Genomic DNA, 20,456 nt, shown 5'->3' on the forward strand with positions numbered 1-20,456 from the left:
GGTCCACAAAACCATTCCTTCACCTCCTTTCGATTTTCACTCAAAGGTTATCTTCTTGTTGAGGCCTTCCTCCTTACCTAGCTGGTATCTAAAATGACCACTTTCTTAGTCCCTTTCTCCGTCCCGTGCTTTGATTTTTCTCTATCATTCAGCACTGCCTAACACAGTATCTAATTTTACTAATCTATCTCATTTATTTTCTGTCACTCCTAATAGCACTTAAGCTGCATGAGGGATTTTTTTTTTTTTTTTTTTTTTTTTTTTTGACAGAGAGAGAGAGGTCACAAGTAGGCAGAGAGGCAGGCAGAGAGAGAGGGAGAAACAGGCTCCTCACTGAGCAGAGAGCCTGATGCGGGGCTCGATCCCAGGACCCTGAGATCATGACCTGAGCCGAAGGCAGATGCTTAAACCATTGAGCCACCCAGGCGCCCCGCATGAGGGATTTTTGTCTGTCTTGATTATCTGGTGTATCTCCGGTGTCTAGAAAACAGCCTGGCCCATAATAGCTAAGTTCACAAATTATCTGTAGAAAGAACGGATGAAATGTCCCCTGGTCACGAAGGATCTCCTTGACCATGCTATGTTAAACAGAAATCTATTTCCCGTTTTTATTTTTTTTTTTCTTCATCATAGCACTATTTAATACGTATTTGTTACCGTCTTCTTCCTGACTACAATGAAAAAGTTCCTCTAACTACAGGGCACTAAAGATTTGCTTAATGAGGGGCACCTGGGTGGCTCAGTGGGTTAAGCCCCTGCCTACGGCTTGGGTCATGATATCCGGGTCCTAGGAGTCCCCTGCCGGGCTCTCTGCTCAGCAGGCAGTCTGCTCCGCCCCCGCCCCCCCCCCCGCCCCGCTTGCCTATCTATCTACTTGTGATCGCTGTCAAATGAATAAATAAAAAATCTTTAAAAAAAAAGATTTGCTTAGTGAATTAATTTCTCGAACGAGTGAGTAAATGAATCTAGCAGCACCTGACGCTGGCCTCAGACAGGACTAAACTACTTTTGGGATGGGACTAATCTGGGGGCTCTCCGCGGGCGTGCACCCCCTCCCAAGGAGGAGTCTGATAGCCAGAGCTAGATTTCGGCAGCGCCCCTTTAAACCAGCCCGGGACGCCGGGCATCTCGCAGTGGTGGCAGATTCAGCAGGGCCTGCCATCGCCGGTTTAACAGGAGTCTCACCCAGCCGGGCGATTTCCGGGGCGGTGTCATTGCCCATTTAAGAGCAGAGCGCCCCGCCCCCCGGAGGGCGGAGCCTAGAGGGGGCTTTAAGGGGCGGGCAGGCGGACGGCTGGGGTCCTTCAGAAGATTAACGCCGGGTGGGCGCGCGTCTCGGGCCGCCATTTCTTGGCGTCTCCAGAGGAGCCGCCCCCTCTTCAGTCGCTCACGGGACCTCCACCGTCGCGTCGCCGGCTTTCCGCGCCACCTTAGCCACCGCGCCTCGGTCCCCAGCCCAGGTAAGCGCGAGGCCCAGTGGCCCCGGCCGCACTGCCCGTATCGGGCTCGGTCCACACCCCGTTTCCTCTCACCGCTCCGCGGGCCCATTCTGGTTCGCGCCGAAGGTCTGTTCTCGCGGCCTCGCTTCGGGGCGCTCCAGCCCCAGCTGCTCCCTTGGCCGGCCGGCAAAATATTAAACCTGCCGGGAGGGGAGGGGCGGCGGCGGCCAATGGGGCCGGGCCGCTGAGTTTCAGGCGATACTGGGCAGCGCGGCAGGAGCGGAGAGCCGGGGGTGAGGCGGGTTACTGTGTGCCGGCCCGACCCCTGCCCGGTCCCGGCCCCCTCCGGAGCAGCCGGGGGTCGCTCTTCTCTAAGAGGTCTCGACTTAGCTGTCTGGCTGGCGAGGGGGATGTGGCAGGTCAAAGGAAAAAAACCGCCGCGATTCGTGGCAAGATCTTAGAACAAAAACCCGGGTGGACATCTGGGGTTGGTTTGCGTAGGACTGCAAGTTCGGCCACTTGGAAATTGTGAGAGGCAGGTGGGTTACCAGCAATGGCGCGATCCAAAGGACCCTCCCCTGACTCGGCGTATTAAGGTTGGGGTTTTTCGATGTGTAAACATTAATTGTACCTGTCACTATCTTTATGATTACTAAGTCTCATGAATTTTAGCTAAGAGCGAGAAGACCCAAGTCTTTTACCCGCCCCGCTTTTTAAAAGAGATTTTATTTGTTTGGAAGAGTGAGAGAGAGGAGCAGGGGTAGAGACAGAGGGTAACGCTGACTCCCTGCTGAGCAGGGAGCCAGACGTGGGGGCTTAATCCTGGGACTCCAGGATCATGACCTGAGCCTAAGGCAGATGCCTCACCGACTGAGCCACCCAGGCGCTCCTCTTTTAAACCTTCTGACAACATTTTAAGTTAATATCAGGAATATTTTGTTAAGAATTAGGGGAGAAATTACCCATAACTCTATTTCTGACATTGCTAAAACAAGCTGAACCCTACTTAACATAGTGAATTATTCGTACAGGTAAGCTAGTTTGCAGGCTTGTTTTCTTTTTATAGGTAGTGGGGCGCCTGGGTGGCTCAGTGGGTTAAAGCCTCTGCCTTCAGCTTAAGTCATGATCTCAGAGTCAAGAGATCAAGCCCCACATCAGGCTCTCTGCTCAGCGGGGAGCCTGCTTCCCTTCCTCTCTGCCTATCTGTGATCTCTGTCTGTCAGTAAATAAAATCTTTAAAAAAAATTGATATGTATTCTGTTGAATTACAGTCTTGCAGGCATTTTCTGTGTTGGGACCAGTGGGTTAAAGATATATCTGTGGCAGTTGCTGTAAATTGGTATATTGCTTTATCAGAAAGCCAATGCCTACCAAAGAATGTGGCCACCAGTCACATTTGACAATATACACATTTCACGACAAACTTGAGTTTTAGATACATATTTAAAAACAACTTCAGTGTGGGGCGCCTGGGTGGCTCAGTGGGTTAAGCCACTGCCTTTGGCTCAGGTCATGATCTCAGGGTCCTGGGATCAAGTCCCGCATCCGGCTCTCTGCTTGGCAGGGAACCTGCTTCCCTCTCTCTCTCTCTCTGCCTGCCTCTCTGCTTGCTTGTGATCTCTCTATGTCAAATAAATAAATAAAATCTAAAATAAAAAAAAAAAACAACTTCAGTGAATTTAGGTAGTAAATGGATTACTTCAGTTTGCATTTTTATGATTGTAATCAGAGATTAAAATGCTTTAAAAAATGTAAATCTATTCTTTGAGAATTCCACTGTATCATTTTAGTGTCAGACAAATTCTTTATTGAGTGCCTAATATTCTGATTGTTGTGCTAGCTAGGTCATCTTGCTGACTCAGTCAGACGAGATCCTTGAGTCTTTAGTGGGGAAGTACCCAGTAAAAAAGATAATTAAGCAATTGGGTATTTAATTACAGTTTTGGTAAAAGTTATAAAGAAGAGTCTAAGGGTACTAAAAGGAGCACTTAGACTCAGGAGTTAGGGAATGCTTTTCTGAAGAAATGGGAGAGGTGAAGTGGAAAGAGAGCATTCCAGAAAGATGGAACAGCCAAAAAACAAAACAAAACAAAAAAGGTCCGCAGTTAAAAAGATCGTTGGATTGAGCAGCAGGGATATCAGGGCAGACTGAACAGCTGGGAGTAGGCTGCCTGAAAGGTGAGGCAGGAGGAAGAGCTGGATCCAGAGCAAGACCATTAATGATTTTTTTAACTGGCATCAGATTTGTGGTTGCTAAAAACCCACTGCTGTAGCATTTAGAATGAAAGTGGTAGTGGGGGATGGAGAAAGAATGAATACGGGAAAACTTTTCTTCTTTTAACAGTTTGTTTTTACATAGGCTTCATGTCCATTGTGGAGCCCAACGCTGGGCTTAAACTCAGAACCCTGAGATCAAGACCTGAACTGAAATCAAACAAGAATTGGATGCTCAACTGACTGAGCCATCCAGGTGTCACTTAACAATTTTTTAAGAACTCTTTTGAGGGGCGCCTGACTGGTTCAGTGCGCTAAGCATTTTCCCAGGTCATGATCCCCAGATCCTGGAGTCAGCCCCACATCCCACTCCTTGCTTAGTGGTGAGCCTGCTTCTCCCTCCCCCTCTGCCTGCAGCTTCCCCTGGTTCTGTGTTTGTTCTCTCTCGCTTGCTCTCTTGCTATCTCTGTCTCTGTCAAATAAAATCTTAAAACAAAGAAAATAAACTCTTCTGACACAGTCATATATTCTTATAGAGGACTTTAGTACCTCTACATGACCCTCCCTCTCCAGCGATAACCTCACTTACCAGTTTGCATGTCTTAGTCCTTTTGTGAATATGTAGGTATCCCACCTTAGAGTGGGATAAAACGTACCACTTTCCTCTGATTTCATTTTTCACTTAGAAATTTTGTCTATGTCTAAGTCAGTTGTATTTAAAAAACAGCTGAGTTGTATAGCATTAATTTGTTTAACTACAGCATGTTGATGGACATATTTAAAATTATGCCCTGAAAATCCTTACTTCTACAATTCGGATCATATCCTATTTTTTAGGATATCCTACCAGCGGTATAATTGCTGAGTGAAAGTGGGAGCACATTAACATTTTTGATAGTGTGGTTAAATGCTCTGAAGAGGACAGTGTAGGAAGGTGATTGTTTTTCCTATATCCTTTTCAACACTGGCTATCTTGAGTCTTAAATGACAGATAATATCTCATTTTTTAGTTTAGATTTCGTTTGTTATTGTTGAGGTCAAATTTTTTTGTTTTTTTAATTTTTGTTTTTTTAATTTATTTATTTGACAGACAGAGATCACAAGTAGGCGGAGAGGCAGGCAGAGAGAGAGGAGGAAGCAGGCTCCCCGCGGAGCAGAGAGCCTGATGTGGGGCTCGATCCCAGGACCCTGAGACCATGACCTGAGCGGAAGGCAGAGGCTTTAACCCACTGAGCCACCCAGGTGCCCCAGAGGTCAAATTTTTTTATACACATTTTCATTTCATATCATCTTTTAGAACTGAGCTTGTTTCTTCATATCTTGCCCATTTTTTTTCTGTTGCATTGTCTTAATTGTTTGTGATAGTTCTTCATTAAACTGCATATTAATCATTCAATTTAAAAGCTCTTTAATATATTGTTTCCTTCTAGTACTTTATCATTTCTTTGATTTTAAATTCTTAGTCTATCTGGAATTTATTTTCATATAACTTCCTTTTATATTTTGTAAAAATAAGTTGTTTGTGGCATTGGGTTTTATGGTTCAAAATACATAGATATTAAATCCTAAAGAAGCTTTGTTTTTCCTTAGCAGGTTAACTGTACTTGAATAATGAATTTTTGTTTTCAAGGTAGAAGATAAGGTGAAAGTCAGAAAGCTTATTTTAAAGATTTTTTTAAATTTATTTGACAGAGAGAGATCACAAGTAGACAGAGAGGCAGGCAGAGAGAGAGAGAGAGAGGGAAGCAGGCTCCCTGCTGAGCAGAGAACCCAATGCGGGACTCGATCCCAGGACCCTGAGATGACCTGAGCCGAAGGCAGAGGCTTAACCCACTGAGCCACCCAGGTGCCCCTCAGAAAGCTTATTTTATAGTTTATTTGCTTTCTAGGACTCGCACAGTTATAGTGCATTTTGAACATTATTTTCCCTTAGAAAAACTTCTGTTTTGTTGTTGTTTTTCTGTTGTGTGTGTGTGTGCTTTTTTTTTTTTTAGAGATTTTATTTATTTATTCGACAAGTGGGCAGAGAGGCAGGCAGAGAGTGAGAGGGGGAAGCAGGCTCCCCACTGAGCAGAGAGCCTGATGCGGGGTTTGATCCCAGGACCCCTGAATCATGACCTGAGCTGAAGGCAGCCCCTCAACAGACAGAGCCACCCACGTGCCCCTCCCATTTATCTTTGACCTAGCTTTCCCTAATGATAACATCAGACAACTTAAAAAAAAAAAATGTTTATTTAAATTAGGATCTAATGTATGTGCATTGTGATTGATGGATTTGTATTTTAAGTCCCTTTTTTTTTTTTAAGATTTTATTTATATATTTGACAAATAGAGATCACAAGTAGGCGGAGAGGCAGGGAGAGAGGGGAAAGTAGGCTCCCCACTGAGCAGAGAGCCAGACTGGGGAGGGGGGGACACCATCCCAGGACCTTGGGATCATGATCTGAGCCAAAGGCAGAGGCTCAACCCACTGAGCTACCCAGGTTCCCCTAGTCTGTTTTAATCTGTAGTTCTCTTTGCATTTCTTTTCCCCTTCCAATTTGTTGTCGAATAAGCTGAAGTAAGTTTAAAAATCCCCAAATTTATCATGTATGTTTTTGCTTGTATTTTCATTCAGACTCTTTTTCGCTATGATCTTTGATGTTTTCTTACCTCTAAAATACAAGTTTTACATGAATTGTTCTGTGGTGTAGTAGAAAGATCAAGAATTTGGAATCAGAAAAATCAACAGTTTGAATCCCTGTCTTCATCATTTACTAAATAATGGATGTGCGCTGAGTGCGGAGCCTGATGCAGAGCTCCATCCCATAACCCAGAGGAAACCTGAGCGGAAACCAAGAGTCAGAGGCTTAACTGACTTAGCCACCTAGGAGCCCCATTAATAAATCTTTTGACACAGAACAAAGACATTTGTGTTAGTAAATACCTCAGAAATTAATGTTTACACATCGAAAAACCCCAACCTTAATACGCCGAGTCAGGGGAGGGTCCTTTGGATCCTTAGTTTACTTATCAAAATAAGATAAAATTTTGGGAGTTTTTCTGAGATGCAAGTAAGATTATTTACTAACCATTTGTTGTACTTAATGAGATGTTCTGGGTGGCTGGCTATTCAAAATAGGAATTATGTCTCAGGAGTTTATAATAAATGAGACAGACATGTAAATAAATAAAATCTGATTAGTGATACAGTAAAATATTTTCATGTTTCAGTGGAAGTGTGATGATGGGAGTGACTAACTCTTTGGTTATCAGAGAATGTTTCTCAGGGGAAATATAGGTAGAGTTGAATTAAAAAATAGGTAGGGAGTCTCTGACACATGGGCTTTCCACATCTGGGATAACAAGTACCTTTCTTAGGCAGCTGAAACAAGAATGGATAGCAAAGTGCAAAAGGAGCAATGTCTGAAGAGAAACCTGAAGATAAAGAGACTGCAGCCAGATGTTATATATGAGTGCTTTGTAAACTTAATCTAAAGTTTTATTTTCTTGGAATTTAAGTAGATGAATATACAAAGGACAAGTATCATGGCTTTGCCAGTTTACTCAGTTATGTAGGACTATTCATATGTGTGATATGTGTATGATAATCTTCAGTTTATAGGGACTTGTTTTTTAATGTACTTGTATTTACTTTTAAATTAGCTTTATTTTAGTCAAGTTTATAAATGTATAAACTACATTTGAGTCACCTAACCTGAAAGCTTCTTTTTAAAAATAGCACTCTGCTGAGTTCTATTCTGTCCTCAAGGCAAACACTTTCACATTTTAAGTAACATGCTTTTATTTCACTTCTTGATATTTGGTTTCAGGAATTATCTGTTGAATTCCAACTTGGCAAGATGAGGAATTGGCTCTCTGCATCTCCTTGTTATATATCTCTTCTTAGTTAATTTACAGTTACGCTTAGATCAGTACTTAGTGTTTATAGTATTATGAATATTAAAACATTAGCTAAGTCATGTAGTATACTGTGATTACCTTCCCTTTTCTGCTCAACTTCTTGTTTTCTCTGGAGTTAATCATTGTCTTTAACTTATTTTTCTCATTCTCTTATTTGCATAAATTAAACATTAGGTTAGCAAGATGATTTTTACGGTATTACCATTTGGGTTTGCTGTATTTTTAAAATTACTAACCAGGGGTGCTGGGATGGCTCAGTTGGTTAAGTGTCTGCCTTCAGCTCAGGTTATGATCTTGAGGTCCTGGAATCAAGTGTCACATTGGGCTCCTGCTTCGTGGGAAGCCTGCTTCCCCCTCTTCCTCTGCCTGCTGTTCCTCCTGTTTATGTGCTCTCTCTCTCTCTCTCTCTCTCAAATAAATAAAATCTTTAAAAAATTAAAAAAAATTACTAAACCTGTTTTATTTTGATTAGACTTAGCATTCTCAATAAAGATAAGAAAAGTGGCCTTAATATAATTTAAGATTATAAAGAATTGACTGTTAAATAGTAATTTAAAATCTTTAAATAATAGACTATTTAACAAAAATGTATTTGAATTTTATTTGTATATTAGCTGAATTAGGTGATTATTTATTTATTTTTTAAGATTTTATTTTTAAGTAATCTCCACAACCTACAACCTACAACCCTGAGATCAAGAGTTGAGTTTTTCATCCACTGAGTGAGGCAGGCACCCGTTTTTGTGTTTTTATTGTGATTGCTCAGAAAAGAAATGGGACTTTTTAGAATTGTTAATGATCATCAAAGGATACATTAGTGTGTGGATTGTCTCCTAATATTTGTAGAGTTATATGGCAATTGTACATAAAATTCATTGACTCGGAAGACCTGATAAACTTCATAAATATTTGTTGTCTCCTGTCAGCTCCTTATAAAATAGACCAGTAAATTTAGAAATGCTGTAAGTCATAACTCTATTTTATATAAAAGTTTTCAAGAACTTTGAGGTAAGTAGCTAGTTTTAATTATATTTTTCAAATTTACTTGCTCCTTTTAACAGTATGTTCATAGTGGTCACAAGATTTTACTAAATAACACCATTTGTCTGACTGCACATTGTGGGAGTCAGCTAATACCTTTTTCTCTCTGGTTTTATTAGTGACAAAAATGCTGAGCTTCTTCCGTAGAACGCTTGGGCGTCGGTCAATGCGTAAACAAGCCGAAAAGGAACGACTCCGAGAAGCTCAACGAGCTGCCACACACATTCCTGCAGCTGGAGACTCTAAGTCTGTCATCACATGTCGGGTGTCTCTTCTGGATGGTACTGATGTTAGTGTGGACTTGCCGGTATGTAGGTTCAGCTGACCATTGTAGATTCTATATGAGACCACTTTCTTCATTTGAACTTTCTCTTGGTAACTTCTGGGGAAATTAGGTAATACGGGTTAGTGTGGATCAGGCAGTGTAACATTGAGGTACATGGATCAGGTAACCTTAGATACCCAGCATGATAGTATTTTTCTGGGATTGTGGAAGTTACTGAAATATTTAATGATATGGCATTTATTGGCATAGATCATTTGTGAATTCTTTATGTGTGTTCTTTATGATGGCAATACGTAGGGTACCCTAGTGGATTTCTCACAATCCTTGTTGAGCAATTATTAAAACAGTGAGAGTATTTGGGAATAATGATACATGTGTACTATAAGACTTTTAATTCTCTGTATTTTTCTCTAACTTTCAAAACACTTCTCACTTTTCCTCAAAACAAATACTTCTTCAGCAGTTTGTTGTGCTTGCCTAAATTTTAAGGAAATGGAGTAAAAGAACCTCATACTTCTCAGCTCTGTTTATGTCTTTGCTCCCAAAGTAGTTTGCAGAGGAGGTTTTTTAATACATTGTCATCTTCATTTCAAGACAGGATGTTGTGATTTTATGAAGATTTTAGATGGTTTCTTTTTACAGTTATGAATGTATAATTATAGCTCATGGTGTGAAACAGTCTGATGTATTTGAAAGGGGTTAACTTATGCATTTATGAGGGGCAAGAGAGGTAACTGTATGGTTCAGAGGGCAGTTGAGTTTCTTTCTGAGGTATTTACTAACACAAATGTCTTTGTTCTGTGTCAAAAGATTTATTAATGGGGCTCCTAGGTGGCTAAGTCAGTTAAGCCTCTGACTCTTGGTTTCCGCTCAGGTTTCCTCTGGGTTATGGGATGGAGCTCTGCATCAGGCTCCGCACTCAGCGCAGGGGTCTGCTTGAGATTCTTTCTCCCTCCCTCTTCCTTCCTCTCTGTTCCTTCCCTTGTGTACATTTTTTCTCTCTCTCAAATAAATAAATCAAACCTTAAAAAAAAGATTTATGTAACTAAGCTATAAAATGTATGATTTGATGTGTCATTGGATGTTCAGTCTTCCCTCTCTGCACATCGTTTTAGTTTACACCTTATATACCAAAATACAATAAAAAATGTCTTTATGCAAGGTGATAGCCTAAATGCTGCTACAGTATACAGTTGAATAAACTCTGAAAGAACTTTAACTTAACCTTTAACTGTGACCTTTAACTCACAGAGTGAGATTAAGGAATTAGTTAATTTAAATGAATATTCTGATTAATAGGATAATTTAGAATGTACTAGGTATATACCTTACACATTTTAAAAATAATGGAATGTAAAAAAAAACAATGGAATGTGATAAAATTAAACATAAGATTTCTTGAAATGTTTGAAGTCATCATCATGGGTATGTTTTATTATCTTTGTACATTAGACTGGACATCTTTAGGGTTTTTGAATCTGGAGGACTTGAGGCATTTACATTTTCTTCCTATAAGGGCTTCTTGAGGGTTTGTCAAGCATTCCAATACATGATATCTCTTTGAGGAGTTTTCATATTCATTTTTTTCTTGATAAGTATCTTAAGGGTTTTGTGTAATAACTCTGTTAAAATACATTAGATATGTGATAAAAAGCTCGGGATTGCTGTGTAAGAGACTGGAAAGAAGTTTCATATTACCTAATGTTTGAAGTATGAAGTCTTCTGGGTTGTGGATGGAGAGGCTAGGAAATACTAGGAAAGTAGACTTGGTAAAGGATCTTTTTAAAGAGGCAGTGTTTTGTGGAGGAGAAACAGCATGAGGTTCTAAAGCAGTGGAACAAATGACTAGTGACTGCTATAGAATGGTTTCCTATGCCTGATATGCTCAGTAGGGTGGATGGCCAGAAATGTTAGCTGACCTCTCATGTAGACCATTGTAGTGGAAAAAGCCGAGAGTTTTAAATTTGACTTTTTGTGGGAGTAGAACAATTGCCTTTTCAGCTCTGCAGGTGAAATCCTAGAGTTAAGATCTAATTCTAGATGCTTGCATGAGTTTAAAATGGGCATTGGCCTGCCAGCTAAACTGGTTTACTGAAAGAAAAAAATAGACCAGAGGAATATTAATTTCTAAAAAGAAAGTTTTCCCTTTTTCTTGATTTAGCTTCTCAGCCAGTCTAGTATGATTCCAAAAGAGGATTTAAAATTGATTTTGAAAATTGGATGAAGCACATACTCCTTTTCCACTAGGATTAAGGTCACTAGTGATCATAACAAGCCATAGTGGAACTAAGATGATTGCCCAGGCAATATGTAAGTGATTATCTGTGATTAAATAGATAATTTAGATACATGGATTTCAGATTAAAATATACCAATAGTAATGGTCATTTTTCCTCCTGCTGTCTTCATCTCAAAACTGGGAGAGGAATTTAAGGACCTTCTACCTGGGCTCCCCCCTCCCTTTTTAAAGAACTAATTACAATGAGAATGCCTAATGCCTTTCAGTGAATGATAAAAGCATCAGGTAGAAATTTCTAACTTCGATCTTTTAAATTTTCTCTTGGAAATGCCACAGAAACTTTGATTTATGAACTTAGTATTGTTTAGTAAATGGTCTTTTATCATTCTGCATCTCCCAAGTTTTAAATTAATAAAAAATGATTAATCAGTTGATAATAATTTAATACATCTACTTTGCTGATATAGGCACTGAAGGCTTTAATTATATAGCCCTTGCCTAGTTAAACCTTTTTAGATAAATAACATTTATAGGTATCCTATGTTTATGAAAACTTAACATTGTTAAGATGGCAGTACACCCCAAATTGATCTACAGATTCAACATAATCCCCTCCAGAATACCAGTTGATTTATTTGTAGAAATTGACAAGCTTATTTTATTTATTTATTTATTTTTAAAAAGATTATTTATTTATTTATTTGACAGAGATCACAAGTAGGCAGAGAGGCAGGCAGAGAGAAAGGAAGGGAAGCAGGCTCCCCGCTGAGCAGAGAGCCTGCCTTGGGGCTCTATCCCATCCTGGGATCATGACCTGAGCTGAAGGCAGAGGCTTTAACCCACTGAGCCACCCAGGTGCCCAACAAGCTTATTTTAAAATTCATGTGGGATTGCAAGGGACTTAAAATAGCCAAAATAATACTGAAAAAGAACAAAGTAGTAGGATTCACACTTAGTTTTAAGCCTCAGTGTAAAACAATGGTAATCAAGATGGTGTGCTACTGGCCCAAGAATAGACAGATGGGGGTGCCTGGCTGGCTCAGTGGAGCATGCGACTCTTGATCTCAGGGTTGTGAGTTCAAGCTGCACACTGGGTGTAGAGATTACTTAAAAATAAAATCTTTAAAAAAAAAAAGAATAGACACATAAATTATTGCAGCAGAATAGAGAATCCAGATGTAAACCCATACATCTGTGGTCAGTTGTTTCTTTGGAGGGGATGTTTCTTAAGATGTTTTTTAATGAATAATTTTTTTGAATTGAAGAAAAGTGGCTATAAAATAAAATTAACCATTTTATTTAATTTTTTAAAGGTTTTGTTAGAGAGCAAGCTAGAGAGCACAGGATGGGGGAGGTGAGGAAAGGAGAGAGAAGCAGACTCCCTGCTGATCAGGGAGCCCAACATGGGGCTCCATCCCAGGGCTGGGTTCAATCTCAGGACTCTGGGATCATGACCTGAGCAGAAGACAGATGCTTAACTGACTGAGCCACTCAGGCACCCCATAAAATTAACTATTTTAAAGTTCAGGGAGTCTCTCTGGCTCAGTTGGAGGAATGTGTGACTGTTGATCTTGGGGTCATGAGTTCAAGCCTCATGTCGGGTGTATAGATTACTTCAATAAATAAAACTTCTCAAAAAGTGCATAATTCATTGGTGTTTAGTACAATCACTGTTGTACAGCCATCACCCCTGTTTAGTTCTAAGATATTTTTGTCATCCCAAATGGAAACTCTGTAACTCCCATTAGCCCCTGATAACTGCTAGTTGGTTTTCTTTCTCTAAGGATTTGCTTGTTTTAGATGTTTTATATAAATGGAATATTATCCAATCTGTGACCTTTCTTTAACTTAGCCTAATATTTTTGAGGTTCATCTGTACTGTGACATTTATCAGTACTTCATTCTTTTTTATGTTGACTAATACTCCATTGTATGATAAATCATATTTTGTTTATCCATTCATCAGTTGATGGACATTTGGGTTTTCTCCATCTTTTAGCAACTGTGAATAGTAATGCTGTGAATATTCATGTTCAAGTGTTTGTTGTAGTACCTGTTTTTAATTCTTTGGGATATGATACCTGAGGGTCGAATTGCTGGGTCATATGATAGTTCCAGGTTTAATTTTTTGTGGAACTGTTTTCCATAGCAACTGTATCATTTTACATTCCCATCAGCAATGTAGGACAGTTTCATGTTCTCTACATCCTCAGCCCTTGTTACTTTCCATTTTTTAAATTATAGTCATCCTAGTGGGTGTGAAGTGATACCTCATTTGTGCTTTCGATTTGTAGTTTCCTAATGATTACTGATGAGCATCTTTTTAAATGTGTATTTGTTATTTGTACATCTTCTTTGGAAAATGTCTATAGTGTTCTTATCTGCTTTTTAAAGTTTTTTAAAAACTAAAAAATTAATTGAAATATAGTTGACATACAGTATTTGTTTTTAAGATATTTATTTATTCATTTATTTAATAAAGATTATTTATTCGACAGAGATCATAAGTAGGCAGAGAGGCAGCAGAGAGAGAGGAAGGGAAGGAAGCAGGCTCCCCGCTGAACAGAGAGCCTGATGTAGGGCTTGATCCCAGGATCCTGGGATCATGACCTGAACCGAAGGCAGAGGCTTTTAACGCACTGAGCCACCCAGGCGCCCCAACATACAGTATTATATTGTGTATAACACAATGTGGACAATTACATACACATTATGAAATGCTAAGTAGTTACCATCTGTCACCGTACAGAGTTGTTATTCTTTATATATGTTTATTCTATTATTTATTTTTATTCATCTATTTATTTATCTATATATTTATTTTATTATATATTTATTCTTTATATATATTTATTCTATTATTGACTATATTCCTGATGCTATATTTTCATCACCATGACTTATTTATTTTATAGCTGGAAGTTTCTACCTCTTAATCCCCTTCATCTGTTTGGTCTATCCCCCCACCTACCTTTCTGGCAATCATCAGTTTATTCTCTGTATTCATGAATCTGGTTTTTTGTGTGTTTTGTTCATTTGTGTTTTAGATTCTGCATATAGGTGAAATCTCATGGTATTTGTCTTTGTCTGTCTGACTCATTTTCCTTAGTTTAATACCTCCTAGGTCCATCCATGTTGTTGCAAATGGCAGGATTTCATTCCTTTTTTCTGGCTGAGTAATATTCCATCACGTATATACGCCACATATTTATTGGTTCATCTATTGGTGGACGTTTAAGTTGCGTCCATATTTTGGCTGTTGTAAATAATGCTGCAGTAAACATGGGGTGCATTTCTCTTTTTGAATAAGTGTTTTTGTTTTCTTTGTGTAAATACTTAGCAGTGGAATTATTGGATCATGTGGTATTTCTGTTTTTAATTTTTTGAGGAACCTTTCTACTGTTTCCCATTGTGACTGCACCAGTTTACATCCTGCTAGCAGTGCATGAGGGTTCCCTTTTCTCCGCATCCTCCACAGTACTTATTTCTTGTCCTATTGATACTAGCCATTCTGGTTGGTGTGAGGTGATATCTCACTGTGGTTTTGATTTGCATTTCCCTGATGATGAGTGATGTTGAGCATCTTTTCATGTGTCTGTTGGCCATCTGTATGTCTTCGGAAAAATGTCTATTTTAGGTCCTCTCCCCGTTTTTTAATTGAATTATTTGTGGGTTTTTTTTTGTTTGTTTATTGTTTTTGTTTTTGTCTTTTTTTTTGTTTTGGTATTTAGTTGTGTGAGTTCTTTATATATTTTGGATATTAACCTCTTACCGGAATATCATTTGTAAATGTCTTTTACCATTCAGTAGGTTGCCTTTTCATTTTGTTGATGGTTTTCCTTGTTTGTGCAAAAGTTTTTTAGTTCGGTATAGTTTTATTAGTTTCTTTTTGTTTTGTTTCCCTTGCCTGAGGGGACTTAAACCAGAAAAATATTGCTAGGGCCAGGGTCCGAGAGATTACTGGCTACATTTTCTTTTGGGAGTTTTATGGTTTTAGGTCTTATAGTTAAATCTTTAATCCATGTTGAGTTAATTTTTGTATATAGTGTAAGATACTGGTCCACTTTCACTCTTTTGCATGTAGCTGTCCAGTTTTCCCAATGCCATTTATTGAGGAGACTGTCTTTTCTGTGGTGTGTATTTTTGCTTCCTTTATTGTAGATTAATTGGCCATATAAGAATGAATTTATTTCTGGGCTCTCTGTCCTGTTCCATTGATTTATGTGTCTGTTTTTGTGCCAGTACCATACTATTTTTATTAACATTAACTTTGTAGTATAGTTTGAAACCTGGGATCATGAGATCTCCAGCTTTGTTATTCCTTAAGATTGCTTTGGTTACGGGGCGCCTGGGTGGCTCAGTGGGTTAAAGCCTCTGCCTTCGGCTCAGGTTATGATCTCAGCATCCTGGGATCGAGCCCCGCATCCTGCTCTCTGCTCAGCAGGGAGCATGCTTCTCTCTCTCTCTCTGCCTGCCTCTCTGCCTACTGATGATCTCTCTCTCTCTGTCAAATAAATAAATAAAATCTAAAAAAAAAAAAAAAGATTGCTTTGGTTATGGTCAGTTGATTTATGACACGGGTGCCAGAGCCATTCACTGAGGGAAAGAATGGTCTTTTCAACAAGTGGTGTTAGGAGAACTGGATAGCCATATGCAAAAGAACGAAGTGAAGTGGGAACTTTAGGTCATGCCATATACAAAAATTAACTCAAAATTGATCAAAGACCTAAACATAAGAGCTAAGGCCATGGAACAAAAAATAGGGATAAATCTTCATGACCTTAGATTTGGCACCAGTTTTTTAGATATGATACCAAAAACATGAATAACAAAATAAGAAAAAATAAGTTGGACTTGTATCAAAATTAAAAACTTTCATGTCACAAAGGCCATTATCAAGAAAGTGAAAAGATTCTCCCATAGAAAGGGAAAGAATACTTGCAGGTTACATATTTGATAAGCACTTGTGTCTACTCTGTATCGTTCCAATTTTAGTATATGTGCTGCCGAAGCGAGCACAGCACTTGTGTCTAGAATATATAAAGAACTGTTACAACCCAGGGCACCTGGGTGGCTCAGTGGGTTAAGCCTCTGCCTTCAGCTCAGGTCATGGTCTCATGGTCCTGGGATCGATTCCCACATGCTTCCCTTCCTCTCTCTCTCTGCCTGCCTCTCTGCCTACTTGTGATCTCTGTCTGTCAAATAAATAAATAAAGTCTTAAAAATAATAAATATTGTTTAGTTTTTGGGGAAGGGCATGAGGGAAGTTGAGGGATTGCCATGAGATTTGGTAGTAAAAGGAAGGAAGGAAACAACAGCAGTTAGAGAATGGCTGGATAAGGAGATCTGAGTTTGTCAAATGAATAGGAAAAATGTATCTCAGGAATTGGTTTTACAGGTACAGGTAGATAATGTAGAATGAACATTCTGGAAAGGAGCACCATCTTATGCTGGGAAAGATGGAAGGCTGATGAAAAGGTAATATCTTGTTGGTTTTAATCTTCAGAAAATAGGATGTGAAGTGAGAACTGGGTTTGAAAGAGGTGGTGACCTGGAATAATTCGTTAGGAGAAAGGAAAAGAAGAATATAAGCAGTAAGTGATGGTCTAGATGCAGCTGAAAACTCAATTTATAATGGGGTAATAAGCAGGGAAGCAAAATAGATAAAGGGGATTAAGAGGTACAAATTTGCTGTTATGAAATAAATAAGTTAGGGTGATAAAAAGTACAACAGAGAGAATATAGTCAGTAATATTGGAATAATTGTGTATGGTGACAGATGGTAACTACATTTACTGTGGTGAGCATTTTGTACTTTATATAATTGTTGAATCACTATGGTGTACACCTGAAACTAATATTATATGTCAGCTACACCTCAATAAAATTTTTCTTTTTAATGTGTGAAGGACTTGAATTGATACTTCTCCAAAGAAAATATGCAAATGCTTGGGACACCTGGGTGGCTCAGTTGGTTAAGTGTCTGCCTTTGGCTCAGGTCATGATCTCGGTGTCCTGTGATTGAGCCCCACATCAGGCTCCCTACTCTATTGGGAGCCTGCTTCTCCCTCTGCCTGCCACTCCCCCTTCTGTGTGCTTGCTCTCTCTCTCTCTGACAAATAAAATCTTTATTTCAAAAGGGGTGGAGGGTGCCTGGGTGGCTCAGATGGTTAATTGTCTGTCTTCGGCTTAACTCATGATCTCTGGGTCCTGGGATCAAGCCCCACATTGGGGCTTCAAATGACTGAATAAAATCTTCAAAACAATCTTTTTTTTTTTTTTTTTTTTTTTTTTAAGAGAGTCGCAGTTGTTTAATTAGCACATGAAAGTATCCTCAGCATTACTGGCATTAGGGAAATGCAAATCAAAATCACATGAGATACCCTTTCACACTTATTAGGGTGATTGTATCAAACAAAATAAACCAAAACAGCCCCAGAAAATAACAAATGTTGGGGAGCATGTGGAGAAATTGGAAGCTTATGCGTTGCTGGTGGAATTGCAAAATGATGTAGCTACTATGGAAAACAGTTGGGCGGTTTCTCAAAAGTTAAACATAGAATTATCATATTCCACTCTTACTTATATACCCAAAGAATTGAAAGCAGGGACTCAAAACAGATACTTGTATATCATTATTCATAACAGTATTCACAATAGCCAAAAAGTGGAAGCAACTCAGATGTTCATCAACAGATGAATGGATAAACTACATGGTATATGCATAATGTGGAATAGCCTGCTACAACATGGATGAACTTTGAAAACATTATGCTAAATGAATAAGCCAGTCACAAAAAGACATAGATTGTATGATTCTACTTATGTAACATATGTAGAATAGGCAAATTCACAAGCCACGGAAAGTAGGAAAGAGGTTACTAGGGATTGAAGGGAAAGAGTGTGAGGAATGGTTGTTTTATGAGTACTGAGTTTCTGGTTGGTTTGATGAAAAGTTCTGGAAATCAAAATGGTGATGGTTGTACACGCTGGGAATGTATTTAATGGCATTGAGTTGCATATGCTAAAATGGCATATTTTGTATTGTGTTAAAAAAAAGGAAGGAGGCTGATGAATGTTAATAAGTGGGGCCAGTGTACCAGAAGTTTCCATGTAGTTGGAGAACCTAGTCATTGAGAGTAACTTTAGAGATAAGGTTGTGATAAGAAGTTGGGGGTATCTAATTGATCTGAGAGGTGACATTCCAAGTCAAATCTATTTGTGGTGTGTAATCCTTAGGGAATTGGAGCTTGGGAGACAGCAAAATTCAAATTCTACACTGTCATTTTTTAGCTGTGCAATTTTGTCATTACTAGAACTTTCTGAACCTTTTCTATATTAAGTATTTGTTAAGTGGACAAATAAACCATAATCATCAGAATAAATGTGAATATTAAATGAACATATGTTTAAGAAAAAAAGAAAGTAGAAGTGCCAGCACTTATGTAGGAAATTTAAAATGAGAAAAATAGAGGAAAAATACTTAAGGAAATAGATTGTTTTCCCAGAATTAAAGAGAGATGAAAGATCGCAGATTTAAAAGCCCGATAAAATACCAAATATTAAGTTACAGTTAAGGAAAAAAACCCACACCTAATCACATTATACTGAAATGTAAGACTATCAAAGATAGAGACGCCTAAAGCTTACCAAGAAAATTAATAACATATTAAGGATCAGAATTCAGATTGTCATCGTACTTTCAACAACAGTATAAGCTGCAAGAAAAAGAGTAATACATTTGGAATATTGAGAGTATTGAAAGAAAATAACTTTGAACCTTGAATTTTATAAGGAGACAATTGTCATTCAGGTGTAAGAGTATGATTAAAATATTCTCAAACAGAGAAGACCTTTAAAGATTATCCATACAAAGTCCTTCATGGGGGACATTTCTGTAGGAAGAACTCAAGTGAGCAGAGAAATCTAGCAGATGCTATTAGATCTATGTGGTGTATACATTAAAGAGTGTAAAGAATGCTCAAAATACTAAAATAAAGATTGTTGTCTTAAACAAATTAGCCACAACCAGAGAAAAGAAATGAGAGAAAGTATGTTCATAAACATGAGAATTGGCTGAGATCATGGGAATGAGGGCATGGTAAAATTATTCTCTTGGTAAAGGGATACATGGATAGCTCTTTATCAGAAAGAAAGGTGGTAAAAAGTGCAGGAAAAGCAAAAATATAAATTGAAATAAAGATGTCCATTAAAAAGCAGAGATTGATGATTTAGTAAAAAAAAATTGTATATGTTTAGTATGTGTATGTGCATATATATATTTTACAAGAAATACCCTAAATCATAATTTAAAATTCCATAGGAGGAGGGGCATGGGTAGGCTGTGTATGAAAATCATTGAAAATTGAGATCCCAGTAATGCTTTTGCTTATGTGGGTTGTATCTATTGATAGTTACCTTATTTTTTTTTAAGCATGGTAATTTATTTTATGCGGTTGTTTAAATCCATTGCTTAAAAATGTTCAAAAGGCACTTTAAAAAACATATTTAAAAATATAGTTTTTCTGACTTATTGGTGGATCACTTAAAATACCACATTTAAAAAAAAATTACTTTATTTTATCAGTGTTCCAAGATTCATTGTTTACGCACCACACCCACTGCTCTATGCATACAATGCCCTTCATAATAGCCACCACCAGGCCCTCCGAACCCCTCACCCTTTTCCCCTCCAAAACCCTCAGTTTGTTTCTCAGAGTCCATAGTCTCTCTCAGTCTCCCCTCTAATTTCCCCCAACTCATTTCTTTCCACCTAATGTCCTCTGGTCACTACACATTTTTAAACCATTCATAATACTATTACCTTACATAATTTTAAAATTCCAAAATGCAAATTTACACTGTGTAATACAACACACTGCTTAGCCAGTAAGATTAGTTTCTCTCTAATACATACTTTATAGGGATTATTAATTGGTAGGGCCCTGAAAAGTTATTTATTTATTTATTTATTTAAAAAGATTTTATTTATTTATTTGACAGAGATCACAAGTAGGCAGAGAAAGAGGAGGAAGCAGGCTCGCCGCCGAGCAGAGAGCCCAATGCGGGACTCGATCCCAGGACCCGGGGACCACGACCCGAGCCGAAGGCAGAGGCCTTAACCCACTGAGCCACCCAGGCGCCCCCTGAAAAGTTATTTAAACTGAACTGATATAAATTAAAAACTAGAGAGGTTAAAGGAGTTCAAACAGCATTATTCACTTCTGAAACTACTTTTAAGAATTGATTTTTCTAGAGAAAACTTGTAAAGTTTTTTAATCTGTATTAAAACTTCTGTTTCAACTCCAATATATAAATGTAAGTCATATTTTTA

The 20,456-nt window shown here is 38.5% G+C and overlaps 1 protein-coding gene across 5 annotated transcripts in view; it reads left to right on the top strand.

The window, feature by feature from the left end:
- The first annotated feature begins 1,292 nt into the window (after window positions 1–1,292).
- The window catches only part of EPB41L5 (erythrocyte membrane protein band 4.1 like 5), a 157,619-nt gene continuing 138,455 nt past the window's right edge, over window positions 1,293–20,456 (top strand). For all 5 annotated transcript variants that reach the window (XR_006820281.1, XR_006820282.1, XM_046019079.1 and 2 more), the window contains exons 1-2: window positions 1,293–1,460; window positions 8,717–8,904. Coding sequence is in view for 3 of the 5 variants with exons in the window: in XM_046019079.1 (XP_045875035.1) it covers window positions 8,725–8,904 (180 nt within the window). In the remaining 2 variants the exon portion in view is untranslated. The remainder of the gene's footprint in view (window positions 1,461–8,716; window positions 8,905–20,456) is intronic.

The sequence above is a fragment of the Meles meles genome, chromosome 9 (genome assembly GCF_922984935.1).
Source record: "Meles meles chromosome 9, mMelMel3.1 paternal haplotype, whole genome shotgun sequence".
Classification (NCBI taxonomy): Eukaryota; Metazoa; Chordata; class Mammalia; order Carnivora; family Mustelidae; genus Meles; species Meles meles.